At 32.3% G+C, this 19,853-nt stretch overlaps 2 protein-coding genes across 2 annotated transcripts in view; one reads left to right on the forward strand and one right to left on the reverse strand.

Annotated features, from left to right (window-relative positions):
- LOC140443373 (uncharacterized) overlaps positions 1 to 8,994 on the forward strand; it is a 151,008-nt gene extending 142,014 nt beyond the window's left edge. Inside the window, exon 5 of the mRNA XM_072534604.1 lies at positions 2,163 to 8,994. Coding sequence (XP_072390705.1) covers positions 2,163 to 2,481 — 319 coding nt within the window. The 3' untranslated portion in view covers positions 2,482 to 8,994. The remainder of the gene's footprint in view (positions 1 to 2,162) is intronic.
- Positions 8,995 to 18,081: 9,087 nt separating this feature from the next.
- Trs23 (trafficking protein particle complex subunit 4-like protein Trs23) lies at positions 18,082 to 18,917 on the reverse strand. The gene is made up of 2 exons (XM_072533634.1): positions 18,639 to 18,917; positions 18,082 to 18,588 (listed from the first exon to the last, which is right to left on the reverse strand). The coding sequence occupies exons 1-2, from the start codon at positions 18,811 to 18,813 to the stop codon at positions 18,113 to 18,115; spliced, it is 651 nt and encodes a 216-aa protein (XP_072389735.1). The 5' UTR covers positions 18,814 to 18,917; the 3' UTR covers positions 18,082 to 18,112.
- Positions 18,918 to 19,853: the final 936 nt, after the last annotated feature.

Here is a 19,853-nt window from a genome sequence, read left to right on the forward strand (position 1 = left end):
TACACGAAACAGCACGCGCCATCTCTTAATAACTAGCAATATAATTAAATTACAGTCATATTTGTAACGAGGTCGTTGAAAAGGACGGTGGCCTTAAATGGGTTAATTGCTTTATTATACGATAATTCGTGAAAATTTTTAATCTCACTGAAAATGTGCCAATAAAAGCCATTGTTTTTGTTTTGTGACATTTTTATTTTGCACGTTCCATAGACATGTATACTGTAGTTGTAATTTAGTTTAGTTTAAGTTTAGTTTTAAGTTTAGTTTAGTTTTTGTAGTTTATTTTCAGCCGCTCCTGTATTTCATGCGTTGTCTACAATAATTAATAACAAATATTTAAAAGTTGTAATAAACATTTTAAAATTATAAGTATTTTACAATTTTTTTTAACTTTTAGTGACGTTGTCGATTATAATTTCATGCGAATTCTCCCATATATCAGTTAGGGCACTATCCAGTTCTTATATTTTTTTGCACAGCTGGAATTCGCAACGGGAGTCTTCTTCTGTAATCAATTAGGTACTTAGTTGTTATATAAAGCTCCCTTCTGGCTACTAGAGCTACCTGTTTTTACTCCCACAGCTAATATTTTGAATGGTTTGTGTACAATATTGTTCATATAATTATTTCTCCTGCAATGTTTTTTTTTTGAATGATATCATAAGATTTAATAAAAAAGAATGCGATATAATAAATTGTTGACAGCTACCTTTGTGTAAGTGTTGGAACCTATAATACAATTTATAGATTATCTATAATATTTAGTATATTCAGTATAGTTTTCGTTTCTATCTATCTATCTAATTAGCCTTCTTCGGTCTATCTTTGGACATAGGCCTCCCCAATCCTTTTCCATTCTTCTCTGTCTGTCGCTACAGTCATCCACCTAGAGCCCACGTGCACGATATCTTTTATTTTTAAGAATGTAGCTTAGTTTTCCAAATGCCACCCATGCCAGTCTAACTCGTCTTTTTATCTCTGCTGTTTGGTTTTCTTTGTTAATTTTTATAGTTTGACCCAGATATATATAATCCTGAACTTGTTCTATTTCATCTTGTCGATCCTCATTGTGATGTCTTCGTCCGTATTTGTTATGATTTTGGTCTTGCTGTAATTTATATTAAGGCCTATCTTTCCAGCTTCTAGGTCCAGTTCTTTCATCATTTCAAATAATTCTTCTTTTTTATCGGTTATCAATGCGATGTCATCAGGGTACCTTAGATGGTTCAAGCGTTGTCCCCAAATTTGTATACCTTTTTCTTCACATTCTAATCTTTTAAAAATATCTTCCAGAGCCTGATTAAAAAGTTTCGGTGATATTGTGTCACCCTGTCTCACACCTCTATTTATTTGTATTGCTTTTGTTCCTTCATATACTTAAATTGTTGTTTTGGCTCCCTTATATATATTGGCTATTAGTTCCGTATATCTGTGGTCAATTCTGCTGTTAATCAAAGAACTTTTCACTACCCAATGTTCGACACTGTCGAAAGCCTTTTCGAAATCTATGAATATATATATATATATATATATATATATATATATATATATATATATATATATATATATATATATATTATAGGAATGTAGTATTCATTTGTTCGTTCTTAAAGGTTTTTTTTGATACTTAGTAAATGGTCACTTGTGCTGAATCCCTTTCTAAAACCAGCTTGTTCTTTCGACTGGTATCCGTCGAATTTTGTCGTCATTTGTTGTTTTTCATTTCTTTTAATGCTTTCTTTATTTCTGATTTGCTTATTGATAGTTTTCATTTAGTCGTTTATAAATAATATCTTTAGTATCTCTCTCCAATGGCGCTACAGCCCAAGTCCGATCCAGGCCTCCCCCAGCATCCGCCTCCAACCATCCCTTTCCTTGGCTGCTTTCCTCCAGTTATCTACCCTTAATATGTCTTTGGCATCGGTTCTGACTTATTCTATCCACCGTGTCCTTGGTGATCCTATTGGCATGATACGTTAGTGGTTCAATATATAACATATTGAACATAACATCTAAAAACTGTATAGCAGATTTAACATTGGTATACTGAATTCTATTTAAAAACACTCTTAGGCAATGTGATTGTGGCTTGTATTTCAATTTAATTCCTTTCTTTTAATTAAACTTCATATTATTTATTTAACTTTTTATAATTTTAGGTATTACTACGATAAAAACATTATGTCAAAAGTTCATGGCAAACGGTACGCCTATAAGTTCGACTTCCAGGGACTGATGGCTGCGTGTCAAGCTCAAGCTCAGGGACAAGGAGACGTTCTACCAACCTACCAAAAGTATCAACCTCACCAAAGTGAATTAGGAGCTGCTCTCTACCCTACAGGGCATACTGTTAATCATAGGTTACCAAATATCTTACCAGGAACTACGCAACATTCCCAAACAGCGCTTTTCCCACCTCCTACCTACTGGCCATATTCTCCCGCAAACTTTGATCCAAGGGGTGCTCCTTTTAATTAAAAACTATTGTATAGTGTCGTTATTTCAAATTTGCTTTGAATGCACTTTCGTAATGTGGATACTAGAAATTGGTATAGAATGATGAAAATATACCTAATGAAAAATAATTTTTTTTAAATATTTTGTTCTATACGCAATCGATAACACGTTAAAAATTAATTCGGAAAATTATAAAGAGCTAACTACTAAACTATTAACTGATTTGATAGAAGAAAAACTGAAAGCAAAACTTACTTAATAAAAACTACAAGACTTCAGAAGAAGCTGATTTTTAGCATTTATTTAAAATTTCAATACTAATATTATCACGTATACGTCGGTAGATGGTGAACTTTCCAATTATGTCTCGTTTAAGCATCCACTGTAAAATCGACACTTTTGCAATATTTTGGTGATAAGCAGGTAGTTTAAATGCGTTTATCACAAGTATTTTTTATATATAATACACTAATCTTGTTGAATTAATGGAGAAATACTTGCAATTCCTAGTAACGAAACCAAGAAGTTTAGATGCCTTTATTCAGTTTCTGTGATCACAGAAAGTAAGCTTCTCATCAAAAATAACACCCAAATCCCGAATAGAAGAAACATAATTCAGTGGCTGATTATTGATAGTATAGCTTGTTCCTATTCTATTGACTTTACGAGAAAAACTTATAAAACAACATTTTTTTTACATTTAAGTGGAGTTTGTTCTGATTGCACCAATTTTGTAGTCGGTCCAAGTCATCTAGTAGCAAGGCTTGATCTTTTAAGCTATCTATAACTTTCTGAAATGTCAAATCATCTGCTAACATTAGACATTTGCGTGATATCGTTAACGAAGATATTAAAAAGAAGTGGAGAAGTGTGGCCTCCTTGAGGAACTCCAGATATTACTGTGATACTGTCAAACAGATAACAACCTATTTTGACTCTTTGACTTTTCCCAGATGTAGAATATTTAATCCATTTAACAAACCTGACATGAAAGCCTACATTAATTAATTTGTCCAAAAGTATTTGGTGATCACCACGACCAAATGCTTTGGAAAAATCTGTGTATACTGCATCTACCTATTTACGGTCTTCCATATGAGATAATATATCAGATTGATAGCAAACCAATTTTGTTGCAGTGGATTTTTTGTTATGAAAACCATGTTGTGATTGAGATATTAAGCCTTTACATAACCAAGAAAGTTGTTTTGGTATAAGACTATCGAAGAGGTTAGGGATTGCAGATTGTATACAAATACGATAATTTTCAATATTGTCTTTCTGGCCATTTTTAAATATAGGAACAACATAACTTTCTTTCCATGAAGAAGGAAACTCAGAGGTTTCCAGAGATCTATTAAACAATATAACAAATTACAAGGGTACAGATACACTTTTTTAATAAAAAATTAAGCACTCCATCTGGACCAGCAGTAAGCTTATTGGGCAGCTCATTTATGCCATTAAAAATATCGGTCATGGTAATCTTAGAAGGACAAATATGTTTACTAAAGTTGCTATTTAATGAATGGATAGATATGTAATGGTTGTTGTTATTTGGCGAATACACAGTTTGGAAGAAGTTCATAAATAAATTAGCTATGTCTTGACCATTTGTTGCAGATTGGACTTGATAAAATAAGGAGTTAAGTATGTTATGACTAGATCGCTTATCATTGATGTACATCCAAAATGATTTTGGATCATTTCTTAAGCCAGTATCTATACCTTTAATATAGTTGCTGAAGCAAATTTCAGACAGTTGTTTACATTCAGCTCTTAGGTGGGAAAGTCTAATATAGTCATCATCAGTACGATTATTAACATAAATATAGTGAGCATATTTTTTCTCCAGAGTCAGTCTTCTAAGATCAGCAGAGAATCACTTGGGAAAAGTTGAAGTTCTATATTTCTTCAATGGCAAAAAGTAAGCAATTCCTATAGAGAGAACTTCATAGAATAATTTTGTAGTAACTTCAACATCATTAACCATACATACCTGCCAGTCTATGGAAGCAAGGAAGTTGTTAAGCGCAATGTAATCACCATTCCGAAAATCATAAAACAACTCATCATAAACCAACTTATTTCTATTTGTTTCTTTCACATCGAGGTTTAAGCAACATTCATAACCCATATGATGGATGCTAGAATTTACAAAGGAATCACTTGCTTTTAAGATATTAAGCTCCCTAACATTAGAAAAAACTAAATACAAAAATACATTACGAATATTGGGATTATTATTATATTGTTACAATTTTAAAAAAACCAAAGGCTTGAGCAATATTCACAGCTGGATCACCTGCAGGACAATGCATCATTACACCAAACACATCATTCTCCCATGATGCATTGGAAATATTGTAATCACCAAAAACATAGATATCCTGTGCTGAGTATTGCAGAACAACATTTTCCACAGTTTGACAATGCCAGTTGTATCTTTGTTCGAGGTGATTGTGGAGGTATGTAAACACCACCGACCACAAACTTGACTTCATTAAGTTGACATAAGATATATAATATATTTGCTCAACTCGATCTTCACGAATACTAATGGTTTGTGATTTTAGCTTGTTGTTAACAAACACTAGTACACAACCGCCACTCAACTTGCCCTGGTTCTTTGGGATCTATCACATCTGAAGATACTAAAACCATCACATTTAATTTCACAATCAGTTATGTTATCATTTAAGTTACTTTCCACTAAAATAATTATATTGTACAAGCAGCAGGAAATACTTTTCAGGATCTCGGAAATCTTTGTACGAGTGCCTCCAACATTTTGATAAAAAACGTTTTTTTGAAGTTTAACTTTACAAACTGTAGAAACACCACTGCGGTATCTAGTGTGTTTGTCTTCTTCTCATTTCTCTGTTTTTCATTCTTATCGAGTCCATAATTCTTCTGAGGATTTTCCTTTCGAATATTCTTAATTTTTCTTACCTTTACCTGTGAAGCACATTATCTCAGCTGGTTATTTAACTACTGGTCTGATTACAACTCTGTATATTATGAGTTTTGTATTTTTGGATAAGTTCTAGTCCTTTATTAGCTTATAGTATCTTCAGAATGTTTTGTTACCTGCTAGTATTTGCTCTGTTACTTCTTCACTTCTCTTATTATTGCAATTCCTAATTACTCTTAAATATTTGAATTGTTAAACTCTTTTTAAAAGCGTAGTTTTCTATTTTGATTTCTCTTGATATTTTCTCTTCTAATAATAGATTAGATATTTTGTTTTTCCTTCGTTAATTTCTAGACCCATTTTCCGTGCTTCATTTGCTAGGATTGTAAATGCTTCGTTTATTTTTTCCTTTATTTCTTCCCATAAGAACTATTTCATCTGCATATGAGATTATCTGTGGTGGGGAGTGGGCTATAGTTCCTTTAATTCCGCTGGCCTTGACTGTTCCTTCTACTGCTAGGTTATCAATACTACAAAGTACAAAAACTCTCCCAGCTTGCACCAAAAACTTTAGTATAGTTTGTTTCACGAAAAATGGTTGAGTGCTTAATGGTTACCTGAGTTGATCCTATGGTGTATACAAGAGTCTCTCAATAAACTACCGAAGTACACAGGGTCGCACTTCAGAAAGTTTATTATTTAATATATTTCATTGGTAGCTGTGTAATACACGATTATAAAAATTTATTAAATTATTTCATATGGTATTTTCAGGTTGTTCAAGTGAATATACTTGATAATTGAACAATTTTTAACATGAAGAAAGTAGTTTTTTTGTTCTACGTGAATAATTGTAGTATATGGATCTAAATTCAGAAAGGTACTTTCTTTCACACTTTTTACAGGCTTAGGACTTTCAGCAAAAAACTGGCGTGTTTAAAAGTTTTGCTCTTCCTAATCGGATATCGTTAAAAATGTACAGTAATAATAGTTCTATTTATAGTATATACATACAAACAAATACATAATGTACGAAAAATAGATGAATTGAAAAAAAATATAGAAAAATATATACAAGTTAATATTTACAAAAAAAAAATACCCAAAATAACCAAAATATATTTATGAATTCCTAAATAACCAATTCTGTTTCGCTGTCGCTATCCTCTTCAAGATTAATAACAATTGGTTTAATTATGTGGTTCAAAGTAACATATGAATTTTCTCCGTTGATTACATGGCGTACTGAATTTTTCCAACTTTCTGGGGAGATATCATCAACACATTTCCTTATTAATTTGACTACACTACCACTTAAAGTCGGAGAAACATTTTGTGACCTAACATTTGACTTTAGTTGGTTCCACATATGCTCTATGGGATTAAATAAACAATAGTAGGGCGGAAGCCGTAACACTGTATGTCCCATGTCCTCGGCCAATGCGTCACAAACATATACTTTTTTAATAGAAAATGATTTTAACACTTCTAACAGTTCATTTTTTAAATAACTTTCTTCAAAATATATATCGTTTTTTAACAGGTAGTTTTGAATTTCAATTTTCGTGTTATTTGCACTTGGAGACTTATGTAATTGACGACTGTGGTAACTTGCATTGTCCATTACTATCACACTATTTTGAGGAAGGTTAGGTATAAGACAATTCTTAAACCATTGCTTAAAAAGCTCTGCCATTGTATCCTCATGGTAGTCCACGCAGGAGTCTTTAATGTTCTTTGCAGAAAGCCATAAGGCATTTGGGACCCAACCATTTTCTGATCCTGCATGTAAAATTGTTATTCTTTTCTCTTTGTTTGATGGAGCTTTTGTTTGACACATGTTGGAAGAATCGGACCATCCTTTGGATGGTGTTTCATGAGTGTCAAACCATGTCTCGTCCAGATAAATTATTGGTCGATCTTCTGTACGGTACTTTTTTATGGAAGTTATATATTCAGTACGCAACTTTTGTAAACAATGGGACTCCATAAGCACTTGCCTTTTGTCAATTGTACGATATCTGAAGCCCATGTTAGACAAAATTCTCCAAAGACTAATGCGGCTACAGTTTATTTGTGTATCATCATTAGTAAGCCGTTGTTTTAAAGCATCTAATGTAGGTATCCGTTGCTCTTAGTACATTGTGTAAATTTTTCGTCTTATTAAGTCCTTCATCACTTTCGTCAATACATTTGGTAGAACCGGTATCCTTACGCTTCCTTCTTGACTTAATGAGATTTGATGTAATTCTTTTCACTGTGGTTAGAGGTATTTTCGTTAAATCAGATATTTCACTGGCAGCAGTATTAGCAGTAAGTCCTCTTGTAAGTAAAGAACTATATATTGTTTTTACGATTTCTCTAGTGTCAGCAGATAAATGCTTTTTCTTTGCTGGAACACTGGAAGAAGCACCATCAATGTTTTTCCACGGACTCCACATAATGCTGTTTTATAGGTATAAATAGGTATAACACTGGTAACACTTGTAACACTTTCAACTAAATGAAACAAAATGTATATTTAAAAATTTCTCATCGGTTTTATATACTTTTACAAATTATACAAAATAGAGGGAACCTGTATAATTATTCCAGGAAATACTTAACGATCAAAAAATTTATTGTGGTCATTAAAAGATCAACCATTAATAGTGAAACTCACTGTTAAAATGTATACAACTTTATGAAATAAAATGTATTCTAATCGTTTTTATAATTTTATATGATTTTTTAATCGTTTTTATATTACCAGGAATTTATTCTACAAACAAGATAACGACACTCCACAGTAGCTTCAATTTTACCTGAATACTTACCTGCTCAACTAATGTTGACTAAGCTGGGGTACTTGCGGTCGGGTTTTATTGCAATCATTAAGCACTCAACCATTTTTCGTGAAATAAACTATACCAATGCATATCAACAGACGAATCCCGTAGGCATATGACGGCTACAAATAGCGTAAACAATCTAGGAAGATCATAAATGAGCAACGGGAACTCCATCTCCTGTGATTATGTCTTGCGCAGTTGCAAACTAAATATTACAAACAAAAAATTACAAATCACAGCCTATAAATCCAATTAAATAAGAATAGCCCTTCTTTGCATTGTTGTTTTTTTCTATTTGTTCTTTCAGTCTCGATAGAGTGCAGTAAATAGATAAAATTTTATCTTTAGGCTGTCTTCGTTTTGTTCGTTGTTTTGCAATTTACGAACGTGAAATCGTTCACTTATTCTTATAAGAGAGCTGCAAATGGATGTATTACAATTCGGTACCTATGTCTATATATTATAGTATATTAGTACCTATCTATCTACCTATCTTGGATATATAAATTAATTATTTCTTGTATATATAAACATGTACAAATAATTAGAAAATACAATACAATAATTATTCTATTAAGACTAGAACTGATGAATATCGAGTTGCAATTAAGTATCAATCAACTAAATCAAGCACTCTTTATCTTTTTCTGGTATCTACCATTTGGAAAATATGTTAATATTTTATAAATTCAGAACATAATGTTCTTGTGTTAATTTTAATGCTTATTTGTACAAATCAACGTTACTACTTAAGTAAGGTAATAATAATGTATAGAACTAAATAAATAAGTTGACAAAGTTGTTTCTTTTATTTATATATGAGTTATTTACTAAACACTAACCATTCGTCACGTTTCAAAAAGGGCAAGTTTCTTTTGTCAAAAAGGGCAAAATCATTAAAGACCAAGTAAGGTTTAAGGCAGTTATATCATGCATAGACTCTAATTATTACATTCGAGAACAATTGTTATTCTAGTAGACTAAAGCAGAAAGCTTTGAGAGATAACGAGCTTAGATGAGAAGTATTTAGACAATTCTTGTAAACAATCGTTGCCGCCATCCTCAATAATGTTTCTTGTTCTTTTTTAAGAATATGTTTCTCATGTACAGGGTGTTCCAAGATATTTTTAACAGTCTATAATTCAGGAAATAATGAATATTTTAATTTGAAAATTGGAAGATGTTAATTGGACCTACAATACTATCAATTGATGTATAAATGAGATCCATGATACCATCACGAGTGCTGTGATATGATTCAACATCCTGATTTTTCCTTATTTATATGTAGGCCAATACTTTTTAAGCATTTGAGAAAGAGATATACATTTCTTTTAACTTGCCTCTTAAACGAGCAAATAGGTCTAGATCATCAACCATAATTTGTGAGCATTTGTTAAAAATTGTTCCTCTGTTGTTTATTCTGGCGTCTCTAACCGCCTTTTCCAAGACTATGTTGAAAAGGAACGTCAGAGCACCCAAAGCCGCCGCTAAGGTATTGGCCGCCCGTGTGCAACTTAATATTTGCCGCCCCCTTCCAACACTTTAGACATACATACTATTATTTAAAGAAATGTGCAGAAGATGCATAATATAACAATAATCATTTGTAAATAGATAAATACTGACTTGAACATTTAGACTAATCTCTATGATCCAACGTCCATATATTATCCTAATGTATATCCTAATATCCTAATATCCCATCCTAATATCCTAATTTAAACGTCCATTATCCTAATTTAATAACCATGATCCAACGTCCAGAATATGTATATCCTTATATCCTAATTTAAACGTCCATTTAATTAAAATAAACCGTGAATACAAACATAAACACATAAAAAAACTAAAAACGCACTTTTCGGGCTTTCGTCTCGGAAAACTTTTTGACAATATCTTTAATGTCCAATGTCGCACACACTTCATATTCTATAGATAACATTGCAGAAAGCAGAAACACATCTTACTACAATTGTTATTTGTTCTACATGCGCCACAATGTTTTTCTCCATTTCATATAATTTTTGAAGAGCAGAGTCAACTGTTAATCCTTTTTTAATGTTGTAGATAGTTTAAACAGTTTTTGGGAATATTTTATATGAGCTGCACCGGATTCATGTATTTTTAAAATAATAGCTAAATGTTGCCAGTCACTTACCCCATTAATTCCACTAAGTAATTGTCGGCTGCTTTCATCACAACAAAACAGTTTACAAGGTGCACAAAAAACATTATTTAGTGATAATAAGTAAAGTAACCACGGGCGATGAATTTGGTCTTGATTAGGTAATGTGCGATAATAATAAATTTCTGAAAATTTCCTATTTTTGTATCTCTGGGGAAGTTAATTTTTGTAATTTGCTGAGGAAAATTTTCAACAACAAATTGAACTTCACTTGGATTCATATTTTCAGGCCATTTTCCGGAATCATCTGAAACCAAGTATATGCTGGAGCTTCCTACACTGCAATCTAGATTAACTGGAACATTAATTATTGATCTGTCTTGGTTGGTGGTTTCAGGTTCAGGCGTTTCAGCATCAGCACTCGCACTATCGCTATTATTGTTATCAAATCATCCGTCTCTATTCGCAGAAATATTCAATTGTTTGGTACTTTTTTCTATGATTTGGACTTCGCTTGAAGTTGAAGGTCCTAAATTTATATCCGAGTCTTCTATATTTTCATGTATGTTTTTCATCAAAAATGATTCCACTGCACCGCCAAACCGCCAACCAAAGTTTTTTTTTCTCCTCAGTTTTTGCCTCTTTTATTTTTCTATATTAAAAACCTGAAAGTCGTTTTCTTTTTCTTTCGGACATTTTGAAATTATCACTTAAGAACGAAGCCGGGCGAATTTAACAAAATAAATCCAAAAACACTGTAGATAAGTTGTCCAAATAATGTTTCTCCAAATAATATGTAGCCGTAACGCGTATACGAATAAAATTGCTCTGATCTCGACGTTACTTCGAAATACAGTAGGTACCTACTGTGCAAAAGAAACGGGTACACTACTATATTTTACAAACAAAATCTTTTATCAAAAGGGTGTCTAAATTCATCGAATTCTCAACTAAGACTGAACATAAGACATAATAACCCATCTATAAACATAACCAAAGGAACAATATTATAACAGAAACTTTACAACCACTTGCCTAAATTCTTGTAAAGTATCTACGTGTGAAATCCCAAATAACTGAAGTCCGAAAGTCGCCAGCCGCTTTGAATAAAAAAGTATTCCCGAAACTGCTTTATGACTGTACCTGCAAAAGTTCATACAATAAATAATATTTTCTGACATTTTTTTTTAGATTAGGATGAAAAAAAGAATTGTACATGATAAATGAAACGCATTTAAGTATTATCACGTACTGAATAATTATTATTGTTTGGAATATTAGAGTTCACAGAATTATCTGAATCATTACTATTTAATTATTTTCGTTTTAAAAAAGTATTATCATCAGTGGACTGCTTTTGGCCGCCCCTATTGTTGGCCGCCCGTGTGCGATGCACACTTGGCACACATGGTAGCGGCGGCCCTGAGAGCACCTACCTTATATACCAAGGTGCATGCAATATCGATCTTAGCACTTTATACTGGCTTGTTTTTATGATATTCAGCGAACTTTATTGTGGTTTTACACTGTGTTCTATAGGTGGTATCAGATAAGTTTAAGTATGGCATTGTATAGAGTGATTGTTTTTGATGAAAAGTTTAAATTTTCTTTCCAGGAGCCGGTTCTTTACCGGAATTTCAAATAGTGCTTTCTTCATTTGGCTCAAACATGTTTCTTCCAAGTGAAGTGTTGCTGAATTTTGCCGAGCATATTAATTTTGGGACCCAAAAAAAATGCAACAAAGTTTACCACTTTTACTTTACCGTCGAATCGAATATCGAATTTTTACAATAAACATACAAAATCGACGGTCGCTTTAAAACATTTTTTTCTACGATATACAGATTTTTAGTAAATCGATTTTTTTGCGTTTTTACCCCCCTACGAGGGGGGTTTTAGGGGGAAGCCCTGGGGTAAAAGTGGTAAACTTTTTTGCATCTTTTTTGGGGTCTTAAAATTAATATTCTCTGCGAAATTCAGCTTGTTTGTATGATTTTTAGAGGTCAACTCTCTGGCGACTGGACTATAGGAATAAAACAATTATCAGAAGAGACATTTGATGTGCTTCATCAATTACTTCTTCATCAGAGTCTGCTGGTTCAATTTGAAATAAGCTTATAAGATGATCGTTTTTCTTTGTTGGTTTGCATTCAGATGCTGCTTTTTGTATGAGTACCTAGGATGACGTATTGAGTTGCTGCATGTGCTCATTTGGAGATTTGATTCACTTTTTCACAAATTTTATTCACAAATTAGTTTTTTCTTTTAAGTAGGATTTAACATCTGTCCAGGTGCTTTAAAAATAAGTTGAGGGGGAGGTGGGTTATTTATAACTGTGGTACTCACTCTAATTATAACTATATACAACTTTTTTTATACCGCAGTCTAGTAGATCTGGAAATTTAAAGTCACTCAGTCAGTATGTAGGAATAATTTCTTTGTGTGACACGATTGTATGGGATAAGATATTTTCACGTAAAGATATCGTGAACTGTAATAATAGCATGTCCAGGCATTAGCTTTCAGCCACCTAGATTTTATATAATTTTTTACATCTATTAATTCCAATATGAAATTAATTTCAAAAATCAATGACTTCGAGGTGACTAAGTGCTTTCCATATAACATGCAGTACCTTACACCTAGCATGTATTCTCGGTAAAGAAGTTCTTCAACAATCTTATCGTCCACAAAGCGTTTGTAATAAATAAGGTGTTGATCTTTACTACTATCAGCAGCCTCATCTAGTATCAGACCCAATTTCTTTAATTTTTCTTATTGATTGGTCATTGAAATTGTATCTCTCAAATAGGTTAGTATAAGGCTACATAATGTAACTTGAGTGAACCAATTTTTTGTTTCTATAAATTTTACTATTTCCTGGTAAGCTAAATGGTCTCGGGATACTGCTTTATCTTATTTCTCGGACAGTAGAATTTTTATATAGTAGGGGAAGGGTGTACAAAATGACATACATTTTTAAAAAACCGAAAATTTTACTTAAAGACAACATTTTTTTAAACAAAACTTGGATGGAACACAAACTAAAGTATTTGAAACACTTCACACAAGTTTTTAACAAAGTAGGAGAAGCCAAACATAAAAATGAACAAGAAAAGTTCATTTTACCCCACCTGGCGAGCAAAATGACACATTAATAGCGATTGATATTCTTCAGTCGGTACAAAGCTCACAAACAAACATTTTTGTTTTCTTGTCTAGTCCGGCACACACAGTAAATGCAAGCAGCATCATCATTTTCTTCATCAGCAGAAAAAGGTTCTCTTTCGGTTTCCGACTCCTATTCTATAAAAACATTTCTTTTTACCGCTCTTTTTATTTTTGGAGGGATCTCTGGTTTCGGTTTGCCTTTTTCTTTTGCCTCCTCTAAATTTGGAGTTGAGTTAAGAATTGAAGTGTCTTGACGTTTCCTTGCCTTTCTTTTTCCCTGGCCGGAAACAAATAGTCCGACTGGAACTGGACTTAAAAATCTTCCGGAGTAACCACTAGTAAAATGCCACTTGTTGGATTTTGCAAGTTTGACTGAGCTGTCATCACATTAGGGACGTCTGTGATAGAAGAGGAAGGTCCAGGTTCTTCATTATTATCATAAACGTTTACAGCAGGTTTGACACTATCTACTATAATATATGTAGTTTCAGATGCTTGAAACATGTAGTCGGGGAATACATCAATACATCGGGGTTTATTGGGTAGATACCAGTTTTGGAAAATTCATAAGAAGCATTCTGGACATGATACTTTTCCATAGGCTTCATTTAACAGGCCTCCAATTTGGAACTGAGTCACAACTCGACCAGGATGAGCTTTGAGCCATTTGGTTATTTCTTGGTCATAATAGGTTTTGAGTGGACCAAAGAGAGGTGTGTACAGCAAGCCGACAAACATAAAAGTACAATGCCATTTTCTTTGGCGTACAGAAGAGCGTCAAGATATTAATGACTTGAATGTCCATCAACAATTAACAAAATCTTCTCGGTGGAAGATGCCTTGGTATATTTTTGGAAATGCTGCAACCATTGTAAAAACACTGGACCCGTCATCCAGCCAGTCTTCTGGGAATACATAAAGTTCCTGCTGGTGTATGATCAGCTAATTCCTTTTTTCATATTTTTTCGTGGAAATATTAGAATAGGTGGAATATAGCTCCCGTTAGTGCACATACAACTGTAATGTGAGAACCTCGTTCGGCGCTGGTAATCGCACTTACTTGTTTGCGACCAGCTGTAGCAAGGTAGATAATGCAGATTTGCGTTTCCTTTATCAAAGTGTCCTCTAACACTTTAAAAAACTTGAGGTTTATTAAAAGCCTGCGCCCTTGCTGTAGATGTGGCTTCGGGTTTACGCAGTGTTATATCTGGATTTCTTCTGCGAAATTCTCTTAACCAATCTTTTCTAGCGGCCTTTTTCTGGTTATTAAAATGATATTCAAACCCATTTTTGACTACTAAATTATAAGCTAACTCTAATCTGTCCCGTCTCGTTGTTCCAAAGAACATTGACTCTAGCATTTTTAAATGTTCAACCAACTGTCTTTCTATTTTTATGGAAAAAGTAGGTTTAAAACTGCCTAGTTATTTTTCGCCTGTTATAAATTTTTTTTGCAAGGCATGCCTTCTTAGGGTTGCTTGAGGTATATTGAAAAGAATCGATGCCGTGAGCCACCCCATTTCACCCTTATTAACAGCTTCTATTGCCTTTACCATAGAATATGTATCCCATGATTGCCTATTGGTCGTACTGGACAAAGCTGTATAAAAAGAAACTACAGGCCGTATTGGGTGATAAGGTTTGTGTAGTTTAATAAAAGAGTATAATTTAGAAGGCTCTTTGTGCATGATATTGAGTTCTATTGAATTTACTATTGCTTTTGAATTTTCTAACGCTAGTTTAATTTGTTTTTGATACTTTTCTGTTGGATCTTTGTTTATTGTTTTAATATTTTGATTATTTAAAAACTCTATTGTTTTGTTATTATATTCTATTTTATCTATAGCAATAGTAGTCTTACCTTTGTCTGCTTTTGTAAACACTATGTTGTTTTCTATTGATTTATTTTTAATTGAAATGGCTGTTTGATTCTCTTTGTAACATGACTTTTTAGTTCCACTAGACACAACGGTAATAGATTTTGCAATGACACTTCTTTCGATATTGTTGTAAGTTTTGTTTAATGCTACTTCACATTCTACAACTAAATATTCTCTCTCTAAATTTCTCTAAAAGTTGTATCTCGCTATTACTAATTTTAGTATCTGTTAAATTTATAAATCTATTATCCTTCTCAGAACTTCTTTGTTTGTGATGTGTTCTGTGCACGATATTTTCAGAATTCTTCTATACACCCACAGCTCGAATGATTCCAGTTTTTTCATTGATGTCGCATTCAAGGTCCAAGATTCCATTGCATAAAATAAAGTCGAAAAAACATAGCACCTCGCCAACCTAACTCTTAGTTCCAATTTTAAATCCCTTGTACATAGCACTCTTATCATTTTGTTGAAATTTGCTCTAGCCTTTTCTATTCTGATTTTGATCTCCTGAGTATAATCATTTGTGGAGTTAATCATTGTTCCCAGATATGCATATTTGTCCACTTGTTCGACGTTGGTTCCGTTTATTAGAAGATTCTAGTTATTTCTTTGAGTTTTCGATATTCTCATAAATTTCGTCTTCTTGACATTCATTGTTAGACCATACTGTTTTCCATACTTCGCTATTCTGGTCACCAGTCTCTGAAGATCTTCAATATTTTCGGCTAAGATCAGTGTCGTCCGCATATCTAATGTTGTAAATGGGAACTCCATTTACCTTTATTCCAGCTGTTTCACCCTCAAGAGCGTTTTTCAGGATCTCTTCGGAGTAGACATTAAAAAGAATTGGCGACAATACGCATCCCTATCTCACTCCACATCTTATTTCTATTTCTTCTGACAGCTGTTCGTTAACACGAATTTGCTCGCTGTTTGTAGTATAAATTTGATATGATCCTGAGGTCGTTGTAGTCAATCTTCTTTGATTTCAGGACATTCATTAATTGTTTATGTCGTACTTTATCGAATGTTTTATTATAGTCAATAAAACATACGTATATATCTTGATTGACGTCCAGGCATCTGTGTATTTGTATACGTTCCTAAGCCTTTGCGAAAACCAAATTGTGTATCATTATTATGGATGACTTTTAGTAGTAAGTTTAGCACATGAGACATCAAGCTAATGGTGCGGTAATCGCTGCATTCTCTTGCGTTTTTCTTTTTGGGAAACAAATAAAAATCGACGTTAACCACCCTTTGGGTAATACGCCTGAACTATAAATTTGGTTCAAGAGTGTCACTAAAACATCAATGTGCTTCTCATCTAGAATTTTTAGGATTTCTATAGGAAGCATGTCAGGTCCAGGGCTTTTCCCACTCTTCATTGTTTTTAATGCGTGTAATATTTCTTCTTTTGTAATATATGGACCTATTTCTTCTGACGTAAGTTCTATGTGCTCTAGATCTCCTCTTTCATCATCGAACAATTCGTCGATATATTCTGCCCATCTTTGTATTTAACAGTGGAAAAGTCGACATAAAAGAAATGAAGAACAGTGGCTTCTTTAAATGGTCAAATCATTCTTCTCAGAAAAAACTAAAGCAACCATATCGCACATATTTGAAAAACATCGTTCAAGTAACTGCGACTCGAGGAAGTTATAACTTGCTTTTTAAAACGTCATATTCAGAAATAGAGCCTTTAAACTGCCTTAACTTTTTGACAGAAAAAGTTATAAAAAATGGTTCAAAGCTTCCAGATTATTTAAATCAGCCTTGTGAATTTCCTGTCGAAAAAAGTGACAATATACTTAAAAACTTTGGACATGTTTTGCCACAAAATAGAAAAGATTTTTGGTTAAATATACCCGTACCCACTTCTGAATAAAGTTCGCTTCGTTTAAACAAAATATCTCAATATAATATACTTTTCGTTTCATTATTTTGCTTATGTTTGTAATAAAACCTTATTTTCTTATAAAAAAAATGTTTATTTTATTTTCCTTTTTGATCATTATAATGTATTTATTATATTATAAATTAATAAACTGCTTAGTGAAAATGCAGTACAGCATTCTTCTTAAGCAAGAAGAAGTTAATTTATGTAGTATACTTAGAAAGAACAAGCAGTAACAAGAGTTTTTAGAGCAAATAAGATATTTTTTGCCAACCTTATGTATAAATATGAATTCTGTGATATTTATTATGTATATTAAGTAGAAAACAAAAAAAAAATCTGAATAGTTTTCAATGGCTAGACATTTAAACAAAAACTGATTTTGCTCAAATGCGATGACTCTGCATATACAGCGTTTTGGCTAAGGACAACAGTACAGCACACACTTTGGAGACCCCCTGGGCTTTAAAACTATAATCTACAATATTACACAAAAGTGTAATCAACTGAAAATAGATACAAGTAATAATTAAAAAGACCTCAATGAAACAGATTCTTGTATCCAGACCTCTTGGAAACTAAACACAAACATTGATCTAATGAGTTTACTTTGAGATCAAACATACTACAATTGAGAAATTGGAAATCTATATTAATATAAGGTATACATGAAAAATGTTCAAAATTGTAAATAAATATGTTATATTTATTATAATAAATAAAAGTATTTGTCTTTACAGATGATGAAGTTAAAGTTGAGAACATTGTTTCATGAGAATTGTCTATATTTGGAATAAAAATAAAAAAGCAATGTTTTTTATTTATTTATATGTTATTTACACCTTTTTCTATTTGTTCTAATAAACTTTTTAAGTTAACATCAAACAGTTCACATCTTATGGGCATCTCTAAAGAGTAGAAGGGATTTTTTAGAGCATAATCTGCATATAACTCATATATTCGTCTAAGTAAAACATCAACTCCAGTCTGGGTTCTATCTGAGATAATCATTAATTTAACACCAGTTAGGGTTTGAAAACAGTTTAATCGGAATGTATCAGCTTCAAGAACTTCAATACCAGAAGACTTTTGTTCTGGACTGAGTTGACTCGCTATTGCAAAGAGAGGATAAAACATACTTGCTAAAAATATTTTTTCATTGGTTGTCATTTTAGGTCTAGTGAATTGTAGAGTAACAGGATAGTTTTCTTCCTTCTCAATGAATTCTAAAGCATTAATACCATTATCCATTTGTAGTCCAGTAACTGGTATACCATTCACTGAATTTAATACGTGACCAACTAAAATAAATCAATAAATACTCAGATATAATACTTAGTTAAAATATTACCTTGAATTCCATCTTTTTGACCAAATTCGACAATAATTTTTTTGTTTTCAGAACGTAATTTGATATCTAAGGGGTAAGTAAACTTTCTTTCGAATTCGATTTTTGGGACAACATTATCATAATTAAAAATTAAACCTCCAGACTTTGATACAATATAAATACCGTAAATAACCATTTTTGCATTTGTTTTGTTTTAATTATTTGGTATTATTATAATATATTATAACCTATTCATTTATGAAACGTCAAACCGAGACCCATGTGAAGATAGTTGCATTTACTGACAGGAACAACAGAGAACAGAGCCACGAACAGAACATTAGCACATTAGGTTTAAGGTTACCAGAGGCGGACATCTAATAAATTTTTATGTCAATTTTTAATAAAAAAAATTGAACCTGTGTAGTTTTGCACATTTAATAAAGAACTTTAATACACAATATATGTTGTTTTAAAATGGCTATGAAACTGTTTTTTTGTGGCATGCCTAAGTTAAGTATAATGTTCATTTGGCATTAAAGCACAAATGATTGTAATACAAATTACACTTTTAATGAACGTTTGACGTTTCGATTTCCACTCCGGAAATCGTTTTCAAAAAATATATTTGAAATTAAAAAAAATATATATTTAAAATAACAACTTTTCTATGCAGGTATTAGCACATAATAAATAACAAGCAGATTGCCCACTCTCAGATGCCGCCTTTGAAGTGTGTCAGCACGCGATCGCCATATTTTAAACGGAAACACAGTCTCAGATTGAGAAATTTGTGACAAGCTATAACAGAACCGTAATTTAAATTTTAAGAGGTTAATAATTTAGTAAATTTGAAATAATTTAATATATTCTTCAACTAAAAGTACGAATAAAATAGTGCATATTATGTCTATAGTTGCCGTAAATAAATTAAACCGGGTTAATTTTTTTATTCAAACCAGATAAAATGTCACTGAACAGCACTGGTTCCGTTTAAAACATGGCTGATTCCGTCTGCGCCATCGAGATGCGCGTACTTATCTTTTCAAGCAGAATGGGCATTCTGATTGTTTATTATTATTTTCTAATAAAAGAAATTAAAGTCTTTTTTTATAAACATCCCCAAGAAATTACAAAATATATTCCAATGTAGAATAAAATCTTTTGTGACGCTGCTGTAAGGTACACTCTACTACAAAATATACAAAATCTATTTGACCGACGTCTTTTTACTCA

Source organism: Diabrotica undecimpunctata, chromosome 6 (assembly GCF_040954645.1).
Source record: "Diabrotica undecimpunctata isolate CICGRU chromosome 6, icDiaUnde3, whole genome shotgun sequence".
NCBI classification, from domain to species: domain Eukaryota; kingdom Metazoa; phylum Arthropoda; class Insecta; order Coleoptera; family Chrysomelidae; genus Diabrotica; species Diabrotica undecimpunctata.